At 43.9% G+C, this 23,248-nt stretch overlaps 1 protein-coding gene across 2 annotated transcripts in view; it reads left to right on the top strand.

Annotated features, from left to right (window-relative positions):
• The first annotated feature begins 352 nt into the window (after positions 1-352).
• Positions 353-23,248, top strand: part of abs (ATP-dependent RNA helicase abstrakt) — a 160,751-nt gene continuing 137,855 nt past the window's right edge. The window contains exons 1-4 of one of the 2 annotated variants that reach the window (XM_037426588.2): positions 353-532; positions 2,234-2,323; positions 5,009-5,168; positions 14,735-14,809. In XM_037426588.2, the coding sequence (XP_037282485.1) occupies positions 458-532; positions 2,234-2,323; positions 5,009-5,168; positions 14,735-14,809 (400 nt within the window). In that variant the 5' untranslated portion in view covers positions 353-457. The remainder of the gene's footprint in view (positions 533-2,233; positions 2,324-5,008; positions 5,169-14,734; positions 14,810-23,248) is intronic. The other variant, XM_037426587.2, reaches the window with a different exon arrangement.

Here is a 23,248-nt window from a genome sequence, read left to right as displayed (position 1 = left end):
GGCCGCTTTCCAAGTGACCACCAATAATCCGGCAGGCAAAGGAAATCTAGGAGGCTATGATAAAGCATCATAGCACTAGCAGCGTCATCTCGCCTCACTGTATTGCAGTTCTGTACGTCGCCGCCGCCACTTGTTTACATGCTATTTTGATACAACAGTCCAAAAGTACAGTTTCTGTTCTCTAAAGTGGTAGGTGCTCTCTGGGGCGCTTTTTCATCCAGCGGCCGTGCCAGGTCATATCTTCGAAAAGTCGTCTACCAAGCTGCAGAAATTATGCTCTTCTTTTTCTAACCACAGCCACCACCATCATTATAGCCACCCTAGGCACTCTAACCAAACAACGGCGACTTGTTGGAAAGGAAAAAAAAACACACATAAAAGACCACCAACGTCATCATCATAAGCAAACTCCAATGAAGCTAAGTTGCTCGCATCGTCATCGTTGTCACGTTGTGAAATGGACGACGAAGTTGAGAGTTCCGTAAACAAAACCGACTCTCAGAGCGAAAATGCGCATCCAACGGCAAGGAAAGTACGTTTGGCTTGCTGTTCACTTTATGAAAATTTCTTTTTATTGTGAAAGCTTCGACTAGGCTGCATGCGCTTTGTATGCGGCATCATCGTCGTAGTGGCGGCCAACTAATCACGCGGGCACTTTTGATCGCGATCAGAGTCAACCTGAATGGGATTTCTTAATCGCCATTAACAGTTGCCGTAGCTGCACTGTAGTGTAGCTGCACAGTCCAAATTTATCCGGATAAAGTCTGGCGGGGAGCCTATGCACAGATCGCGATCGTCTTTATCGCGACTAAAAATGACACCGATGCTGTTTCCATCACCTTCCCTATTTAGCTTGCTTCCTTTGAACAATAGGCAAACAAGTTACTTTTAATTTTTTAACGTGATCGCGCAGAGCGCAAAACTGGGCGTATTCGTAAAACGTGCTAAATATGCGCTGTCAGTGTCAAAGCGTTGTCCCCTCTGGCGTTCTCGCGCTCTCACTAAATAGTGAAATCCCTTGTTATTGAAGAAAAAAGAAGAAGCCCTACTTTGACCTTGAAAAGTTAGAACATTGCATATGTACCTAAATGGAAGCTCTCGGGTTCTTTTTAAAAAAGAGAATATTCTTGTAATTTTCCTATACCTCTATCTTATTCGGAGTGGTGGAAAACGCTGTGTAAAAACAGGCTAAGCCCGTCTTTGCTAGCATGGTAGGGGTTCACGCCGGGACCTTTTGTCACTTCTTTGGGGCCCCTTCCTGATTTACCTGTAAGGCTGTGTCTTGTAACTGATGGTCATAATGGTCAAATGTGTACATTGTGCTTGCATTGTGTGCTTGTTCCTTATATTATAAGAAAGGGCGTGTGCCAGCTGTGAGTTGTCGAGTGGCTGGCTTTGAGGGCATTATTTTGAATGAGCAGTGCATTACCAGTATGGTAGCTAAGGCAAGTTGGTTGTAATCCATGCCAGTGGTGCAGAATCGTCTTGAGTGCACTGCCTCCTACCAAGATGATTCTGTGCTGTCTGCACCAGCACCACCACAGTTGCATTTTTGTTCTAAATGGCTGAACAACTTGCTGCAGGACGCTGTGACATTGTCCAGTTGGTGCATTTTAGACGGCCTGAGAAGGATCGAGTGCATAAAACATAAGCTAGAGAAATTTTCGGCACAATCTAAATGCAATTGTCAGTCTTCAAATCTTGATTATGAAGTCTTTTGGGGCCTAGTGAAAAATATTTCTAGTGAAAAAGCCCTTTGTTCAGAATATACCATGTATCAACTGGCCCAAATGCAAATTATCTTGAAGCTTTGGTACAGTGGGGCGCCTGTTATTCATTGTCAGTATATGTCAGTTTCTACTCTTCCACATGGCTTAGGTGGATGATTTTCTTTTATACGAGGTATGCACTGAGCCTTGATCCGCTAGGGGGCAACACCATCGCCGTGCTATTTTGAAGATCCGTTCATACGTGCCGTCCTGCTGTCCGTGCTTTGGCGTGCAGAAAGTGTTCCAGAGATCTCTAGACATCTAATATTTTGTACGGATCTTGGACACAGCACATGCAAAGAGTCTTTTGCGTGTGTGCAAGTGCACGGACCTCCAAGATGGCGACCTCTATGCTAGTGATCCTCGCGAATGACGTCAAGCGCATATCTCCAATTCTAGCAGCTAATATGCATTTCTATCCGTAAAGTTTTTTTTTTCCTTTTTTTTCTTGCCTGCTGTTTCAGAGATTTCGGAGAGAAGAAAGCGAAGGCAGTAGTGACTCTGACAGTGATTACACACCGTATGTACCCCTCAAGGAAAGAAGAAAGCAACAGGCATGTTTTTTCTTTTCATTGTATATTTTGCATTTTTCCTGCTATTTTTATTGTATTTTTAATTCGTATTGTATAATAGCAGTTTTTTTTCTTTTCCTTTCTCTCTTGCACCCCTGTTCATGTAACTATTGTACTTTTTTAGTCTTTTCATTGTGTATTATGTTCTAACCTAGGAAAATTAATCTCTGTGTGTCAGGCACTGTGGAAGGTTTCTGAATTAAAAATATGTTAATTTACTTTGAGTGATGTTACTCACCAGAAACATCCAGCAAAATCTAACCACACCACTTACTCAACATCTCTTCAGAAGGTGTTTTTCACGTGACGATTCAGGTGGGCAAAATCCCCAGGGGCCACAATGAGCAGTCTGTATTTAATAATAAATTTTGGGGCTTTGAAAAGTGGCAGCTCGGTGACCTTACTGCTGGTCTGAGTGAGAAGTTCATGTTGCAGAGGTAACCCAAGGTGCTACTGAATAAATGTACTCCATCTTTGGTGTTAACCATTTCACTTAGGCATCTCTTATTGTGACTATATTATGGCAACAAAATGTTAGTTATAATATATGTGATGGGTGCTTGTCTTGTTTGTATGTCAAAGCACAGAGGGCTGTTTATATAAAATTCAGCCTGGCCACCAAGAGACTTTCTTTTTTTAGAGGGCAGTTCTTACGTACCCATTCTTGTGTTGAGTGGCAATTCGATCTGTGGCGCAACTGGGAGAGCGACAGAGGATGAAAGAAAGTGAACGTAGAGTCTGTCAATATTACAAACCACTGGCCTCTAACCTTGCTTTCTTTCTTCGCTACACATGCTGGCCTCTCAGTTGGAGCTCGTGCGTATGCAAGGCTGGCACGTGCACTGCGGCTGGCTGTGCTTGTCATAATAGATGGTTAGTGTTTCGCTTGGTTCGAAACACCTGCAGTGCACTCAGTGGTGTGCGTAGCAGTCAAGCACTGAATGTAGTGTTCGTGTCTAGCTGAACGTGAATGTTGTTGGCAACTGTGATACAGAAAAATCATGGAAGCTTAAAGGGGCCCTGCAACACTTTTTGAGCATGGTCAGAAAACGCTGCTGATCAGTAGTAAAGGCTCCCGACAACAAACGAGCCAAATAATATAGCACAGCACGCGGCCTGGAATTCACAATAAATCATAAAGTCAGCTAAAAATTGCTTTCTCTTCTCTCGACAAATCACGGAAAATAAGCCCAGTAAGCCCATCTATCAACCATTGGCTGATTTAAACGTGGCGCACTCGGTTGTTACAGAAGCCGCCGCGAAAAGCCGTCACTTGTCAACGTGTGCGCGCGCAATTGCACTGGAAAAGCTGGGTATTGGAATAAAAAAAGAAAGAAAAAAAAGCTCAAGGTTAGAGGCACGAGTGAAGTTTTTTTGTTTGCCCCTCCCATCCTTCCCTGCTCAGTTTCCAGTGCTTTTGCGGGATAAGAGAAGAGAGAATGAGATTGCAGCGTGTGACAAATCTTTGTAACTCCGCTCGTACTGGATGGATTCTTAAAAATTTTGCGGCGTTCAATTTGTGAGGTAATACGCTTTTCCAGTGAATTAATTCCATGGTTACTCTAAAAAGTGTTTTAGGGCCCCTTTAACAAATGAGCTCTTATCATTAGCGTCTCTCCACTCCAATCAATCAGATCCATTGCTGGTCTACAGGAACGCTAAGGCTGGCACTTTGATTCTTTGGTAATATGTAATGTATGTTCTACATCTGTAGATGGGCAAAATTTCAAATGCAGTTGGCCATGCCCCTACATGAAACTTGCATGCATTCTTCCTGTTAGGCGCTCGTTCTTGCATGAGTGGCACTGGTGTCGTCGTAGCAGGTAGAGTGAACAAGGACAAAAGAGAGCAAACGTGACGTTCAGCGGAGGGTGAAAAACAGTGATAGCGGGGAGAACGCAAGGTGGAGGGGATGACAGGGGTGACATGACAGGTTCCGCGGTCCTTCGGTAGTGCGCGCTGTCATACGGTCACCGATGACATCATTACCAAGGTATGTGGTGAGGGCATCCACCAATACCATATATTGAAATGAAGCACTGCGTGAACGAAGGCCTGTTTTTGTCGTGGTTGTTGTGGAACATGCCCACGGGCCATCTTCCACAGCTTCTTGGTTACCGAGACAGTCATGCTACACTCTGTCTGTGGTGGGTAATGGCTGCATGAAGTTGTCTGCACCAGTCATGCTACTCACTGCATGGTATGCAACTGTACATACATACATGGTCTCTCTCAAATTGTCTGCCTCAACTTGTCTTAACATCAAAACACCTTAACAGTCATGCTCCGAATTAGCATTAGACAATATCATAATCATTGGTGAATTTTTTTTTTTATTGTATACAATATTTTGCACGAAAGCTTTTATGTATAGAATTTTGTAATGTATGTGTAATTCAAATACAGTTTGCTTGTTAATAAATGATTTGTTTTTAATTTTTTCTTACCTCTCGGATTTACAAAACTTTTGAGAGGAGCTGCTGACTGTAAAGCATACCAAAAATCCATAGCATCAAGATATTAGGGGCTACTATCAGGACTTGCTGAAAAATTACTCTGTAGCACTCAACTACAAATATTTTTTAAATGCGCATTTTTATCATAATTGGTATTCTATGCATGCAATGCTTTGGCAAGAAGTGTGTTAAGCTAGCTGTTCTTATGCAGCTTGGTAGACTGGGCCGTCTGCATGCCATATTGTTGGAGGAAAAACGTGACAAATCCAGCACTGCTACTGATGAGGATGACGAACAGCGAGATGAGTATGGCCGTAAATCCAACATCAGTCTGCTGGACCAACACACAGAGCTCAAAAAGAAAGCTGAAGGTGAGCAGATGCAGTGGCAGTAACAGTGTTATGGCAGCATGGTCCACATATTTAGAGAGCAGTGCCCACTAAAAAAAAAAAAAAAGTCATTTTAACAGCTGTATTTGTGCATCTTTAGCTGTGTGAGCATGTGGGCTCATATACACATTCTGTATTTGAATGAAATTGTTTGAGGAATCTCCTGCAGCCGAGTCGTATACGGCTTTAGGGTTTTTCCTGTGCGTCAACGAAAAGTAAGAGAAATAAGTGAATGAAACATTTTTTAAGTTTTTGAAACCGCGACCCCTTGCTCAACCACTGGGCTATTCAACCATGCTTGCAGAAAGTGAGTATATCTGAATTATTTGAATGGGATTTATTGGCAGTGCACTAAAACAAATGTAAAAAGAAAATACTTTATATGTAGCCTACGTAGTGGCAGAATAAAAGCCCTCTGCAGCACAAGATCTTAAGCTGACTTTGAGGATTGGTGTTGTGAAAACTTGATGTTAGAATAAGTTTCGGGGGTCACACAGTGTGCCTTTTAAGAGGCCGTTCAAGAAGCCAGTGAATGCTATAAAGACGAACCGGCCATGCTGACGCCACTCAGGGCCTATCAAGACAATAAATGAGTTCCCACCTTTCTTGAAAATTCTGTGCAACCTCTGTGTACTAAACACTTTGCTAGTCACCTACCTTGACACAATGAAATGGCCCCTAAATTTTATTTGTTAGCATCTTCATCTCGAGGAGTTTGTGTGTCTCGTAAATGGCATATCGTGCGGCTTCTGTAATTTATTCCTACCCTTCCCCCCCCCCCCCCCCTGCATCGTGTGTCAGAATCATAACTCATATTGTTCGTGGGGCTCTAGGGCGTTATGGGGGCCTGATTACTGTAAAATACCCAGCAAGCACTCTTTTTTTTTCCTTCCAGAGATTTGAAATGTGAGCTAATGACAGTGCACACACTCTAGAACCTTCCCTCCTGTTATTTTCGCTGCATGCATCCACTGTTTGTGAAAAAGTGGATGCATGCATACTCAATAGAGCCATTCATCAGAAGCATGGGTGTACATTTTTTATTCTTAGTAGCTCTTCAGCCATGATATTAAATTTTGATTTGAACTGGGCAAGGCCTCCCCCCTCTTCAAATTTTGTCGGATTATCTTTTGCCGTAGGGTGAAAGATAAATAGGGTGCTTGCTCTGGATTGTACGGTATGTGAAATTTCTGGATTATTCCTGAAGTACGCAGTGCACATTGTGTGTCTGGGTGTGCATTACCTACTTTTGTGCTGAATTGGTATTTTCTTTGAGGCTGAATCCTGATGCTTTTCTTCTGTCAGTGGACCTCTAACACCTGTGCAGTGAACTTTTTTGTCATCAGATGTCCATCTAGAGGAGAATTTCTCTTTTCCTCTCTTTGTGAATCCGCTTTCTATGTTTATTGTATTCCTTGTGCTTAAAGTGCTGTGACTATAGAAAAAAAAAAAAACAACGGCAACTTGCATAATGTGTTGAAAAGAAAACTGGGCACAGGGAAAAAGCAGATGTATGCGCTTAGGCACAAGGAAGGCAAAGCCACTACTGATACAGATAAGATAGTTGAAGTAGCTGAGGGGTTTTGTAGAAATCTGTACAGTAGCTGAGATAACATCAGATTTCTTGAAAGATGGTTGACAGATAGTGTTAGGAAAACTAGCTACCTTTTATCCAAAACGCCTCTTGACAGTGAGGGCACCATAACCTTGAAGGAATGCTAGTATAATCTTAATGCATAAAAAAAAAGGGATGTCAAGGTGTTGTAAAATCACAGGCTAATCAGCTTACCATTCTTTATTGTGTGCTACCTATTTACAAAGATAATAGCCAATATAATTAAAGTGTTAGAATTCAGTCAACCAAAGGACCAAGCAGGATTTTGCACAGGCTACTTGACAATAGACCCTAATCACACTATCAATCAGGTCATGGTGAAATGCATGGAATACAAACAACCCTTGTATACAGCCGTCATAGATTATGAGAAGGCATGTGATTTGGTCTGGATATCAGCAGTCGTGTAGGCACTGCGGAAAAACAAAGCCTATATAAACGTACTGGAAAAAATTTACAGTGGATGCACAGCTATCATAAACCTCTGTGAAGAAAGGGACCGAGTGCCAATTAAGAAAGGTGTAAGGCAGATAAACACAAGCTTCCCAATTCTATTCACCACATACAGGAGTTTTTCAGGGTTCTAGATTGGGAAGAGTTAGAGATAAGAGTTGATGGAGGCTACCTCTGCGATTCACTGATGACATTGCATCGATGAGTAACACAGGGGACAAATTACAGCTCACGATTACTGAACTGGACGTGGAAAGCAGAAGAATAGGTTTGAAAATTAATATGTATAAAACTAAAGTAATGTGCACCAGTCTTGGTAGTGAAGAGTGCTTTGCAATAGGGTGGAGAGACACTGGAAGTTGTAAAGGAATACTTAGGACAGGTAGGAACCATGCAGACGGACCATGAGGGTGAAGTAACTAGAAGAATAAGGATGGGATGGAGCATATTCAGCCAGTATTCTCAAATCCTCTAAACATTGTCAAATAGAAAGTGGTAGTCTAGCACTATCCTGCAAGAGGAAGGTATATGTAAGAGGGTAGCGAGTTGGAAGATGGTCATGATGGCCAGCGCAAATGAAACACAGACAGAGAATTTTGAGATTTCGTCATTTTCTTCTCTGTCTGTGTTTTGTTTGTACTGGCCATCATGAGCAAGGTATATAACAGCTGCACTTTACTGGTACTTACCTACGGACTAGAAACCTGGTGGCTTATGAATGGGGCTCAACTCAAATTGAGGATGACGCATTAAGTGATGGAAAGGAAAATGGTAGGTGTAACTTTAGGAGACAGGAAAAGAGCAGCATGTGTCAAGAACAAATGGGGGTTAAGGGGGGAGGTGGCTTTGAAAAAAAACTTTTTTATTTGTTGACCTACAGCAATAAAATTTGGCATGCATACTCATAAGTGTCTAGAATAGGGAAATATGCAGTTTCATCATGATAGCTTCAGTAGTTCTCAAGTTACATAATGCTACACGATCCAATTACATGGTCTGCTCGTGGAAAGCCTAGCGCTGCAACAAAACATGCCAGGAAGCTGCGAATGATGTTGATCTTTACTCAAAAGAAAGCTACAGGGTATGACACTCTCGGAATTTTTTAATAAGTTCTCGTTTTTTTTTAGAGATCATCATGGCTGCCGACACACATTGTCAGAAACAATGGCACGGACAAATCATCGTCTAGAAAAATAACATGGCCACAAAACAAAAATTGAAGATTGCTGTACCCACAAGCAGTGTTCAGGGATTCAGGAAAAAAAAAACAGAATCAAAATCGGTCCAGTCATTCTCGTGCTACTCTTTCCACGAGCAATGCACAATGTCCAAAACACACTTGTGAGAAAAAGCCTGTTGAAGTTTTCGACAGGCTTTTTTTCAATGAACTTTTTTGTTTCTCGTTGGATATTGATGAAAATTGGCACAGACACTAAGAATAACCTCACAGTGCTTTCATAAAAATTTTGAAGCGATACCACAAATACTTTACGAGAAACAGATTATTTCTTCACTGAACCATGTGGAGGGGCTGAGCATAATTTCAAAAAAAAAAAAAAAAACAGTATTGAGAAAGCTGCGTTTAAAGTTTCAACTTTTCTTTACATCTCTAAGACACCTAAAAATTGTGATCTCAGGTTTGTCTTGTGATATTTGACTTTTTTTCATGATTTACTCCTTTTCATGAGTTACAAAGAACAAGTATGAATTTCAAACCAAGTTCTTTGTATGAAGGAGTGGTGTGATAAGTATGACAGAAAAGATTGTAATTGAATAAAACCATATACTGAAATTATTAAACATACTTTTTTGTGCTGAAGTTGTAATTAGCGTAATTAAGTACTTGATTACAAATATTCACTGAACTTTTTTTTATTTGGAGAGAAGTTTATTGCATCCGAAAAATGGATCACACCATGACGGCCTATGCCTTCTTTCCAAATAACAAAGTTATGGGCAGAAGACTGGTGGCACGGGAATTTCTAGCAGTATAATTAATGACACGAAACGGGCATATAAAAATTCGTGCCCCTGATTCACACATGCTCTTTCGCCGCTCTAGCCGTGAAACGCATCATCATACAGCCGGTCGCGGAAATTCTAATCTACAGCAATTCATTAACCTAGGAACATTCATAGACGTTCGTGGAAATATCAAACACGGCTCCAAGCACGTGTGAATCGCATCACAAAAGCTTACTGACGGCACTCCATATGACCGTGGGGTGCGCGGCCGCGTGGACAGTGCAGCCGGCGCGTAATGCACTTGCCGGCGGCGTTCGATGACGATCCGCGAAATGAGTAACTACGAAGACAAAAAATCGGCACGCACTGCACTTGGCATCGCATTTTCGAATGACGACGCGCGAAACTGCTAGCCGCTGTTCCGAGCGACCCTTGGCAGTGAAGGGGGGAGGGGGGGGTGACGAGCTTGACTGTGTTGTCCGCTGCCGATGCGTAAAATGCCCGTACAATATTCAGAGGAGCTAGCGAGTGATGTGGTACATTCCTTGCGAAGAAGCACGTCACCAAGAGTGCGCTTGCGCGTCGTTCCTGCCCGCAGTCTCGCTGTCAGCGGGAGTTGGGCCTAAAGCCGACTCCGATGACGCGCCGCACTCGTAGACCGCCGCGCGCCCGCTCGTAGTAATCTGATCGTGCATCCGGTGCGGCCACTCGTAGTAATCAGATCGTGCCGCCGCTTACAGCTTCGTTGCTTGCGAAGAAACACGTCGCCACGAATGCGCTAGCGGGTCGTTCCTGCCCGCAGTCGGCGGAGTTAGGGCTAAAGACGACTTCAATGACGCGCGGCGCTCGTAGACCGCGCTGACGCTCGTAGTAACCTGATCGCGCATCCGCTTACTGCTCGTAACTAAAGCGTAGTTATATCTTAAGTGATTATCAAGCCGTGAACACGTCACGAAGTGGCGATTTTCGAGAGCCATGTCCTCGTGACGCACAAGCAGCAGACGACGATCTCCCGGAGCGAGCATCGGGCCAATGGCGAGGCGAGCTGAGGCAACATGGCGGCCAAGGCCAATCAAGGGCCTCAAAACGACCTTCAAACATTTGCTTTTTGCTCGCTTGTTGTTAAAGGGAGGAGCCAACTGAGGCGGGAAAGTTAAACACGGAAAGATGCTCTTTCCGATGAGCCCAAGAAGCCGGCTCCCGGCCCAAGCATAGCGAAGCTATTATTTTTTGAAAATCGCCGTTTTCTCGCCATTTCCAGAAATATTTTTGCTACCTAGGTGGGTGAAACGAATTTTCCGAAGCACTTCTGCGCGGTTTTCAGTGTAAATATTTTGGAACCACATAGAAAAAGGGTTCCAGAAACTGAAAACTTGAGTTTCAAAAAATCGATTTTTTTGCCATTTTTCGCGATCCCAAAGCCGCGTCCCCCCTTAAGGACATCATAGTTAAAATCAAGAAGAAATGGACATGGGCCGGGAGTATAGTGCGTAGGCAGGATAATTGCTGGTCATTAAGGCAGTGGTGAAACAGCTACGCCAATTTGATACAATTCCGAATTTTTGCACAGAGCTGCACCAAAACCATGAAATTTGATGAAATTGCACCTCGCTGTGATCAGTCGTCAAATTTTCTCAGTTGCGCGAATTTCAGCTAGAAATAGACGCTACATTGGCCACCTGTAGTTTGGGTCGTCAATCAATCTAGGTGCGCACATTCTAACACTAAACCACGGAGTAAGATATATGCTCATTAGGCCAGGACACTCGCAAAGTGCAACTGACCAGATAAAGTAAAACAGTGCCACGCGCTCATTGGTCCGCTGACCGCAGCAGATATTTATCGGTAGCACGAATCAGCTTCAAGACAAAATGCGTTGCCGTAGCGAGCAACATGTTGCAGGAAATATGAATTTCCTAGTCGGCCTATGTGGCTGTGTCTTGACAGAAACTAAAGCTGGAAACGTATGCTACTGCTACAGCGTGCAAACCAACACTACGTACGGCGATCGCCGGTGACCATGTAGTTCCCATAGCAACGACACATGCCCGTTGGCCTGTCGCCGAGCCAATGGGCGCGTCACGACTTTATCTATTGCCAAACAGGCCTTGCAACAAGGGAGCTGCGAAGTTGTGCCCTAAACCTAATCCCGTCGCGAAAAAAAAAAGGGGGGGGGGAGGATTTAAAGCGGTTCGAAAATTTTATAGTCTTGTTCTAATCTGTAGAAAATGCCACTTAAGCCACCTTCGCTGCAAAACACTTGTGTCCTGCGAAAAAGCTTTTTAAGAGTTGGAAGGGGCTGTTAGCACTAGTCATGGAACGTAGCACAGTTTGTTCAATTCCTCATGGGTGTTTACGGCACATAATTGTGAGTACTAGTATGATGAATGATGTCTAACAAGTCTCTGGCAATCATTTGGAGCACTTTAAGATATTTCTGCAGCCCCAAAAAGTCAAAACTGTGTGCCACTTCTTTTTTTTTTTTTTTTGCCACCTGTACTTCTCACTTTTAAAAACCTCCCAAATATTATGGCTGCCAGCTTGGCAGATCCACGGTTCGATCCTCAGAGCCTGTCAAAGGATTTGACAGGTGTGTCAAGTACCAGTGTGCCCTTTATCATTACTTGCTGAGTGGGGTGGTTCAAATTTTGTTTTTATTGAAATAGCAGTGCATATTCACCCTGCATGATTTAGGGGATGTTGAAGGGTTTGTGAATATTCTTTTTGTAAATACTTCTATTTCATACTGCTCCAAATTTGATTTTTTGTTATAAAAAATGAATAATTTTTTTCCCTGACCTGCTCCAAATTTGGATTTTAGTGCTCCAAAAGTAACATTTTGCTGCTCCAAAAATTACCTCAAATTCTATTTCAGCTGTTGCACCCCTGTTAAGAGTAACTGATCAAATTTCAAGAGGAGGCAAATGCGTGAGAGGGAGACAGATTTGATGGGGAGGTGAAATTAAAAAGTTTGCAGGTATAGAAAGCACAGGATCGCGTTTATTAGCACAACATGGGAAAGGCCTTTGCCGTGCAGTGGGTGTAGGCAAGCTGATGATAATGACCTTAGTCGCCTGATATGAATTCGCTCGTGACATTGCATAGGTGAGTAACTCGGGGGACGAATCGCAATTACTGATTACTGAACTGGACAAAGGAAGCAGATCTGTAAGTATGAAAAATAATAAGCGTAGTGTGTCTACTCAGGACAAGAAGTAACCACGAAGCCAAGCCATGAGAGTGAAATAACTAGAAGAATAAGGATGAGGTGGAGCACATTCAGCAAGCATTTTCAAATCATGAACAGTAATTTACCACTAACCCTCAAGAAGAACGTATATAACAGCTGCATTTTACCTGTAGTAAAGGGATACTGAACGAGAACTGGGAAGTATGACAAAATTTCGTAATTATACTCGAAAGATTCCACTGTTCCAATAAACAGGGTTAATTTTCCATTTTTTTGAACAGTTGGCTGTATTTTTGAAAGATTGTCAGCGCGCAGCGGCTTCACGCGAGCGGGAGCCGTGACATCAGATTCGCCTAGGCGCAGGCAGGGTGCACAAGTTCCCATCTTCCTTTTCTCCACCTCTCCTTTCATTCCACTGTCCCCCTTCCACAAAAGCGCTGATGCTTTCCCTCAGCTGGGAGCATAGTTTGCAACCGGTGCTGTTCATACCGGTTCTGGAAACCAGAGGGGGAGATGAGTGAGTCGGAGAGACGCAAATGATGGCTGGCATTGCTAGCTTGCCCATTTCTATTGGGTTTGATCACCAAACGTCACCTCCTTTAGTTTACGGCGCGGCCGCTAGATGCGATAGTTTGTGAGACGTACTAAATTAATTATTTTCTTGTAATTTCTGCCTAGAATGGAGGTTGTCTATATCGATTTCAGGACCCAGTCTTTCAATTCGGTTGTAAATCTTGGCGGCAAAAATTTTGTTCAGTATCTCTTTAACCTACAGAGCAGAAACTTGCAGGCTTATGTAGAGGGTTCAACTTAGATGGAGGACAATGCAGTGAGCAGTGGAAAGCAAAATGATAGTGGCAACCTTTTGGGACAAGAAAAAAATCAAAGTGGGTCAGGGAACGTACGGACGTGAAAGATATCGTAGTTTAAATCAAGAAGAAATGAACATGTAGCATATAGGCAAGATAACCACTACTCATTAAGAGTAACAGACTGGATTTCAAATATTCCAAATGTACGAGGCACAAAGTTGGGGGGGGGGCAGATGAGGTTAAGAAATTTGTGGTTATAATGTGGTTGCAGCAAGCACAGGACTGAGTTCATTGGTGCAACATGGGAGAGGCCTTTGCCTTGGAGTGGGCGTAGTCAGGCTGATGATGATGATGTGTCAGTCCCAGCATTTCAGATTTGTATATCAGACAAGCACGTATAACTACAAGTGTGTTAGATCTGCTTATTCATTGCCAGACTGAAGGCACGCGGTCATTCCTTGTTACGGCCTTTGTAATGTGGCTATTTTCATCACTCACTGCACCCTCATGTGTGGCTTTTTCCCTGCCACTGTGTTTCCTCTACTATTTATGGAAAGCATAAACAAGCACATGCTCGGCTTTTAACTTCCAAGCAACATGCAGTGTTTTCATGGTAAGGAACGAAATGCCAGGCTCAAATTTGTGTCATAGCACGCTATTGTCATTGGAATGACACACTAGCCATAAATTCCCTCCATAGCTCTGAAACAGAAGTGCTGTAATTTTTATTTGTGCAACATTGGCATTGAAAACAAATACTAACGGATGGTGCTGCACATTTGCAGAAAACAAACTTTATTTACAGTGAAAATAAAGATCCTGCATGTGGTGTGTTATTGAGCTCCCACGAGAATATATGCACTGTTTATAAGCTTGTCATCAACAACCAAATCTGCCTTGAAATGGCTTTCAGCTACATGGCAACCAGTTCTGCCTCTCTTGCGAACTGATGAGTGGGAGCTGCTTGTGTGTTGCTGACTGGCACTCACAGTGCATGTAGAACACAACAAACCATGGTCTCATGGCTGACCCACAAGGACCGATTCTGTACATTGCACTGTAAAACATATCTATCCGAATGCAAAATCCGCCAGAAAGTATGCGCAGAGGCATGCAGGTCATGTCACAATGTAACTGGCTTGCAGCATCTACATTGTATAAAGTGTGCACTTCGCAAGCAACACGTGACGCAGAAGAAAAGATGTTAGAACAACAGCAGTAAGCAAACAGTAGCAAGCTCGTAGCGCTTGCAGGGAGAGATATATGAAGAAATACTCCCCCTGTGGCTAAAGGAATAGCATAGGCCATAAAAGGAATGTCTTCACACCTCTCCAGGCCAGCCATAGCTTATTAAAAAAATATCTACATGCAAGCAGTGCTGTACCTGATGTTTCTCCTATTTTATGTACACTTTGTGTGCTTACGAGTGCCTTTTGTATTAGCAGCTCTGGTAGGTTATAAGCACACTTGACTTTAACCTTCTGTTGCACTTGTTTAATGATTTGCTTTGCAGCTCGCAAAGAGAGTGCACTGGAAAAGCAACTCAAGGAAGAGGAAAAAATCTTGGAGAGTGTAGCTGAACGAAGAGGTGAGCCCTCTCTTGAACTTGTCTTCAAATTTTATGTACATCTTGCAAGTGTTAGCCTTTACTGGGTAAAAGAAAGAAAAAAAAAGGCCACACGTATTCATTTCACACTTTTACTTTTCTATAATAAACTTTGTGAGTAGTTTTTACCGTCTGAATATAATTCGGATACCTTACTGTGGCAATTTTTCATTTGTGACAAACCCGGTGAAATACAGCGTCTGTAGTAAAGACACGAGTCAGCAATTCCAGTGGTGGGAAAGCTACGCTAATTAGAAATTACTGTTTCATACTGCTCCAAAAGGGTCTTTTTTGTCTAATTTGCACCATTACTGCACCACAAGGTGGTCTTGGAACCGAAATTAATGTTCACAGCACCCATCGTGATTGGATATTATGTGATGGTCGCCATTTTGTACACATGCGCTGCTATATTTGCATACAGTTGTGCTGCTGCTGCAGAAGCACGGAATTGGCTGAACGATCATTCCGACTTCCGTGTGATTGCAGTGGTGCCTTTTTTGATAACCATCGGCAAAGAACGAAGGTGATGTGGTGACTACCGAAAGGCATGCGAGTATGACTTATCGCCTACAAAAAGCCTGCATATTTGGCGTAGCGCCGCTTTAAGCCTACTGTACGCTTTTAATAGCTGGCGACAACCTGAGAGCACTGAGGCCCAGATCACTGCCACCTGAATCGTTGTGCACGACGATTCAGCATGCGCCGCTTTGCAGAAACGGAAGCAGCTTGTTCTTGCGGAGTTAGGCCTTGTGGAGCACAAGCACGGAGACAGCAACCGTAGCACACTCTTTTATGATTCGACTGCCGAAACGCTCCTATGTCCGCTGCCAGGACCGCTAGAGCATTGCAGAAAGTTTGCATGGTCGCGTAAACTCAACAGGCTCGCCGCAGCTTTACATGGTCTGAAGTGGAGTGGGTGCAAGCGGCCCCAGCACGGTATGTACGTCAAATAGGCAAAGCGCTACACGCAACTAGCCAGTAGACGATCGGCTCCCTGCGATTGTACCGCGTCTCAAAAAAAAAAAAAAAAAAAAAATGAACTCAGTTTTTGTTAAGTAGCAGATTGCAGTATACATTCATCGCGGACAGCCGATTATGTCTGTTTCATCGTTATGTCAGTCGCTGCGTTGGATGTGTATCCCGGACTCCGCAATAGTTTCGAAGTGCTCTTTGGTGGCGCCACCGCGTTCAATCGGACAGTTCTGGGAGAATGACTGAACATTTGCAAAAAGGAAGAAGTGACTTCAAGGTGGGCACATCAAGCAATATTTGCTGTGGCACTACATTTGTTTCTTCTTTAGCGCTGATGGTGCACATAAAGAAACGCAAATTGGTACTTCGTCATAGGCGTGCTCCAGGGGGGGGGGGGGGGGGGGCAAAGCCAGCCTCATACATTGACATAATAGGAATGGGAGTGAGAAGGGGCCGTAAAGTCAGCCCCCATACATTCGCATGATAGGGAGGGGGGCGCTGTGACAAACCTTTGCCCAACCCTCCTTCCTGCCCTAAAGGCGAACTCTTCGTACGTTTATGTACTTGGTGAATGATTCATAATGGTTCAGCGAACTGGGAGCGTGGGGGTAAACACAGACACAAAGCAAAGAGGAGGCACACAGCTCGAGCACTAGCCCACCAACTAGCCCACCTTTCCATCCTATTGGAATGATTCATACTACGTTTAGTGCGCAGTTAGCCGGGTTCCTGGCAGGTTCTGAGCTTTTGTTTGCGTATTAACGAGGTTTTACTGTGATAGATAAGCTTTCAATGTGTCTGTGTTCTTGTGTGTGTCCGTGTGTGCACACTGCAGTACACTTCATGCTGCAGCTAGCTTGTTGGTGCAATATATCACTGTCTTGTGTCACCGCTTCTGTACATAATCCTACTTGTGCTTATTTTGTGGGCTTGCTACTGCTTTATAGTAAGTGAATATGTAAACTGATTGAAGGAAGGTGTAAATTCAAGGGCTCGTTTTCTTTATTAGGCACAATATTATTCAGAACCAATAGACAATAATGCCAAGGAAAGCACAGGGGTTTTAATTAGAAGTAATTGTAATGCAAATGTGGCAAAATAAAAGGGGATGAAACGATGACTTGCCACCGGCAGTATTCGAACCTGCAATCATCGAATAACGTGTCAAATGCTCTACCACTGAGCTGCATTAAACGAAATTAAAGCTAAATTTTCTTCCTCCGTCTGTGTCATAGAAAGCACATGCGTGTTCCAAACACAGAGGTAGCTGCTCCAAAAGCATATTTTGCCTGCTCCAACGGCTGCTTCGAAATGCTGGAAGGCATCCCCACAACTGCAGTTGTGTAATTCGTATCAATGACTGCTTATCCAAAAAAGCTGAAGCAGTGTATCAGTCACAAAGACTCATTGTAAGATAAGCACAAACAAGTTTTTTTCATAGAGGCAGGGGGTCTGACATAGAGATGGTGATGGTTACTGCACAGATGCTGGCAATCATTAATATGAGGGGTAATTTATTGGTGGTATCGGTACTTTGGGTCCTGAAGGTCTCATTATTGGTAGCTGGCCCTCATCATAGGATCTATCGTCCAACAATTCAGAGAGAAGAGGAGCTCGTACGAACAACAGATTTTTTGACATACAGTATTGACCAATTATGTCTTTAAGTAGCGCCCCGCAGGGGCGTCTGTGAAAACAGGCGTTTGGTATGTAGCGACACCACAAACCCGAGCTAACGGGGGGTTTTCGACCCCCTGCCACGCCTAGCCATGCGTGGCTTTGCCATGCCCGGGGAAAAGGGAATCCTGGGGGTTGAGCCAATGCTGGGTGATTGGACCTTTAAGGCCCCCCAGCGGCGGCAACACACCCCTTTTGCCCCCACTTCACGTTGACGGCACCCCCGGATTGACCCGGGAATCGGCAGTCGCCTTTTCCTGTCTACCCCTCACATCTTCGTCTTTTCTCTTACTTTAAATCTTTCCTGTCCTCTACTCTCTTCCATTGACTTCCGTGTTTCCTGGCGGCAAGGGTTAACCCTGTGTGGCTATCCTACCTTGGATACACCATATTCGGTTATAGTGGAGGCGTACAGCTGGCGTCTGGAGGGCCTGTGCTTACAGAGCCTGCAGCATCCCCTTGTTGGACTCCATGGTGGGTGGCTGGCGCTGCTGCCGAAAATAGAGCATTTACATACGGCTAGTTCCTTTCCCCCACTCCCTGATCGCTCTCAGAAAAGACAGTGCACCGATGAAGTCTTCCAGTTTTTTGGTCACCAGAGAGTATTTTTCCCCCGATTTCACGTTATCTACGCTGACACACCCGGCAAACCAGTGCGAACACTTTCACCTTTTTTAGTTTCGAAGTCTTTGACGGAAATCTTTGGCCCAGGATATAAAGCATCGAGAATGGCAAGTGGTGACCTGTTGGAGCTCTGCGGCCAAAAACAATATGAGAGACTGCCTAATTTAGTGAAACAGAATCGAAAGTTGGGCTAGTTTGATATGCATGGTATAACTGTCAGTTCAAGCGCACGAATAAACAGAAAGGAAGAAAGGACAAGCGCTTGTCCTCTCTTCCTTTCTGTTTATTCGTGCGCTTGAACTGACAGTAATTTAGTGAATTTTGGAGATACCAAATTAATAGTAACCCCACACTGAACCATGAATACCACCCGTGGCGTTGTTTCAGATGATGACCTGTTAGGGCTGACGAAGGCTGAACTCCTGGAGGGTTTCAGTGAACAGAATGTGATCAACGTGAAACGAATCAGAATGAGGCGTGATGGCAAAGAAGTCTAGACTAAACACCTGATACTTTCAATTCAAGTGTACTGCCTGACTCCATTGAGGCTGGGTACATCAGGCTTCGAGTGAGGCCGTATATACCAAACCCTCTCCGATGTTCTAGATGCCAGCGGTTCGGCCACAGTTCACATAACTGCTGAGGCCGCCTAAATTGCGCGAAACACAGTGCTGACGAACACACATCTGATCCCTGGGAAAACTCTCTTCATTGTGCGAACTGTAATGGGGAGCATGCCACATACTCAGGGTCATGCCCATGCTGGAAAAAAGAAAAAGAAATTGTCACAATTAAAGTAAAACAAAACATTTCATTTAAGAAAGCACAAAGGTAGGTGTCCTACCTACCAGGAACCAGCTTTGCTGAAGTGGCGCGTCAGGGATCAGCGCCACAACGGCCTCCGGCGGCTGTTTGGCACATGTGTAGTGAGCCGGTGGTGGCGCCATCTGCCTCCTCGGTGGTTGCAGCCAGTGCTGCTCCGCCACCCAAGAAGGACCCACCAACCTCTGGGCTGGGGGCCGCGAAGGTCTCGTCTTTTGAGGCGAGGCCCTCAAAACACGCAGCGCTCGCAAGAGCGCGTGTTCAGCACCTTGCAAGAGGCAATAGACACAACACCGAGCGTGAGGGCGCAGCCAGCGCTTAAAGATCGGCGCGACTTTGTCGACCGATCCAAAAAAGAAAAATATCGTGTCACGGCCCCTGGAAAGGGTCCGTGAGCTAATTTTCCATCCTTGAGCACACAACACAAAACTCATCTAAAACGGACACACAGATCTTACAGTGGAATGTGAGAGGACTCCTCCATAACCTCGATGATATTAGAGAACTTCTTAATAAACATACTCCAAAGGTGCTGTGTGTTCAGGAAACACATCTCAAGTCCACGCAAACAAACTTTCTAAAGCATGATGCCATCTTCCGCAAAGACCGTGACGACGCTGCCGCCTCGTCGGGCGGTGTCGCTATGATAGTTGATAAAGGTGTTGCCTGTAAGCAGTTAAACCTCCGAACTTCTCTTGAGGCAGTTGTTGTCCGAGCAGTGCTGTTCGGGAAGCTACTAACAGTTACTTCTAACTAACAGTTACATTCCTCCGTGATATCAACTTTCGAAGACACAATTTCAAAGCTTCATTGATGAACTTCCTCCGCCATATATAGTCCTTAATGATCTAAACGCACATAATCCCTTATGGGGCGACTCCCGTTTGGATGCGCGAGGACGCCTTATAGAACACTTTATGTTTTTGTCAGGTGCATGTTTACTTAACAAGAAAGAACCAACATACTATAGCACTACACACAACACATACTCTTCTATAGACCTAAGTATTGTCTCGAGTACACTAACTCCATATCTGGAGTGTTCCGTTCTCGAGAACCCCATTGGGAGTGACCACTTCCCGATTATGTTGAAATTAACAAAAGAAGATACATTTTTGCCTGACCTTCCTCGTTGGAACACCAAGTCAGCCAACTGGGAACTGTTCCGAGAAAACACATTTTTAGACGGAGATGGGATTGCTGATTTTAATATAGACGATGCTGTGGCATACCTAACAGGTTTTATGATTGATGCTACAGTGAAATGTATTAAGCAAACTAATGGAATGACTAATAAGCGTCGCATCCCATGGTGGAACGACGATTGTCGGAAAGCGCGCAATAGTCAAAATAAAGCTTGGAGATTACTCCAAAATTTCTCAACGGCTGAACACCTCGTCAATTTCAAACATATAAAGTCACAAGCCAGAAGAACGCGTCGTCTTGCAAAGAAAGAAAGTTAGAATAGGTACATCTCTGTTATCAATTCTTACACCAACGAAACAGAGGTTTGTAATAAAGTAAACAAGTTAATGGGTCGGTAGTTGCACCCCCTACCCTTGGTAAATAGCGGAGGTGAGAGCATGGAGGAGCAGGCGGACTGCCTAGGTGAACACTTTGAATATGTCTCAAGTTCATCACACTACACAGAAACGTTCTTAAGATTCAAAGAACATGAAGAGCGGCAGCCCCTTAAATGTAAATGTCTATCCAGAGAGACTTACAACTGCCCATTTGCATCAGCTGAACTTAAGGCATCTCTTGCGTGCTGCAACCACTCGGCGCCAGGGGGCGATCCTATAATGTATGAAATGATCAAGTACCTTCACCCCGAAGCACTAAAAAGACCCCTAACCCTCTTCAATACCATGTGGGCAGCTTAGTATATTCCATTGTCATGGAAAGAAGTGATAATCATCCCGGTACTTAAACAAGGCAAAGACCCGTCCTTGGCCGCCAGCTACAGGCCAATAGCGTTAACAAGCTGTCTATGCAAACTATATGAGAAAATGTTAAACCGGCGCTTAATTTACTTTCTCGAAAGCAACAGTATACTAGCCCCCCTTCAGTGTGGTTTCAGAGAGGGCAGGTCGACAGTAGACCACCTTGTTCGCATAGAGACATACATCAGAGATGCATTTATTCATAGGCAGTTTGTACTTTCGGTATTCTTAGACTTAGAGAAAGCGTACGATACCACATGGTGATTCGGGATTCTACGGGATCTTGCCGCCATGGGCATCCATGGGAACACCTTGAACACAATTCAAAGTTATCTGTCTAACCGAACCTTTCGCGTAAAAGTGGGAAACGTTCTCTCTAGATTATTTACCCAAGAAACTGGTGTTCCGCAAGGGGGCATGCTTAGTTGCACACTCTTTCTTGTAAAAATGAACTCCCTGCAGTCAGTAATACTAAGCACGATGTTTTATTCCGTGTATGTTCATGATGTGCAGATGAGTTTCAAATCATGCAATATGTCTATCTGCGAACGACAAGTGCAGCTTGGAATGAATAAATTCTCTAAATGCATGGATGAGAATGGTTTTAAAATAAACACTCAGAAAAGTACTTGGGTACTTTTCTCCAACAAACGAAAAGTAATGCCACTACCAAGTGTTGTGATCAAGAGAAACCAACTCTCTGTGAGCAGCGAGCATAAATTCCTGGGAACCACTTTAGATTCTAAGCTCACGTTTATTCCCCATATTAAGTATGTAAAAATGAAATGTCTGAAAGCGATGAACGTCCTAAAGCTCCTATCACGTACAACATGGGGTAGTGATCGAAAGTGGCTCTTGAAGTTGTACAAAAGCCTTGTCTGGTCGCGCCTTAATTATGCCTCTATAATTTATCATTCCAAGTGCATCATGCCAAGTGCATTAAAAATTCTACATCCCGTTCATCATCTGGGTATCCGACTTGCAACCGATGCTTTCAGGACAAGTCCGATCCAGAGTCTCTATGTAGGGTCGAATCAGTGGTCACTTCACCTGCAGCGATCTTATAGCAGTTTCACATATTTTATAAAGGCACGCGCAAACAGCAAGCATCCTTCTTATTCAACTATAAACAATATGACCGCTGCCACCTTCTTCCATAATCGATCTGCAGCGAGAAAGCCGTTCTCTCTTTGTGTGAGAAGCTTAAGTGAGGAAATGGGTGTTCCACTGCTAAAAATTTGTCCTATGCCCACAGCGAAACTTTTACCGCCGTGGCAGTGGCAGCTTATACATTGTGACACCTCATTTGTCGAGATCACTAAACACGCACCAGAAGCACATAATAAAATGCATTTCTGACAACTCCAGTCCAACTACTCATGCGTAGAGTTTTATACCGACGCTTCTAAGTCGCATGCAGTGGTGGCTTATGCAGCTGTCGGACCATCTTTCTCGGAATCTGGTGTACTGCACCCGGAAACAAGTATCTTTACAGCTGAGGATTATGCACTATTGTCCACTGTAAAGCATATATGAAAATCAAACATACAAAAATAAATTATATTTACAGACTCGTTAAGCATCGTAAATGCATTAAGATCTTTTTTTTTAGATTCAGAAATCCGGTAATAATTGAGCTGTATTCTGTTCGGTGTACAGCGTATATGTCCAACCAGCATGTTACTATTTGCTGGGTACCTGGCCATAGAAGCATCGAGGGCAATGTGACAGCTGACCAAATGGCCACGTCAATTATATTGCGTGCTATTAACCCTACGGCTACTGTCCCCGCTACAGATCTAAAACCCTTCCTGCGTAAGAAACTGCGAAGCCACTGGCAACGCTTGTGGGACACAGAAATAAATAATAAGCTTCACTTCATTAAGCCGCAGTTAGGTTACTGGCCCTCTGCTACGAGAATACGGCAAACTGATCTCCTATTCTGTTGCCTCAGAATAGGACACGCATATGGTACCCATAGCTTTTTGCTGACTGGCGATGAACCTCCTACTTGTGGTAGATGTGGCGAGAGGCTAATACGTCCTCCTGGAGTGTCCGGAAGCTGAAAGAGAAAGAAAGAAATATTTTCCTTTAGCATAGCGCTATCTTCTTCCTCTGCATCTAATTCTGTTTCTCGGCGAAGAGCCACTTTTTGATGCAAAATCAATCCTTGGCTTTCTAAAAGATGTAATATTGAATTTTTTTAGATCAACAAGTTCATAGCGCATACTCTGTCCTGAAGATGCCGCTGTGATAGCAGCTTTCAATGAGCCCAGGTCTCCATGACCTTGTTTTAAGGGATCTGCCGAGGCACTAGTGCTCCAGGCCAAGTTTTTATTTCATATAGGTATCATTTTTAATTAATTTTATGTCTTCGTAG

This window comes from Rhipicephalus microplus, chromosome X (genome assembly GCF_043290135.1).
Source record: "Rhipicephalus microplus isolate Deutch F79 chromosome X, USDA_Rmic, whole genome shotgun sequence".
In the NCBI taxonomy this organism is placed as follows: Eukaryota; Metazoa; Arthropoda; class Arachnida; order Ixodida; family Ixodidae; genus Rhipicephalus; species Rhipicephalus microplus.
Note: the sequence above shows the minus strand (reverse complement) of the source record. Positions and strands in the feature narration are given on the sequence as shown.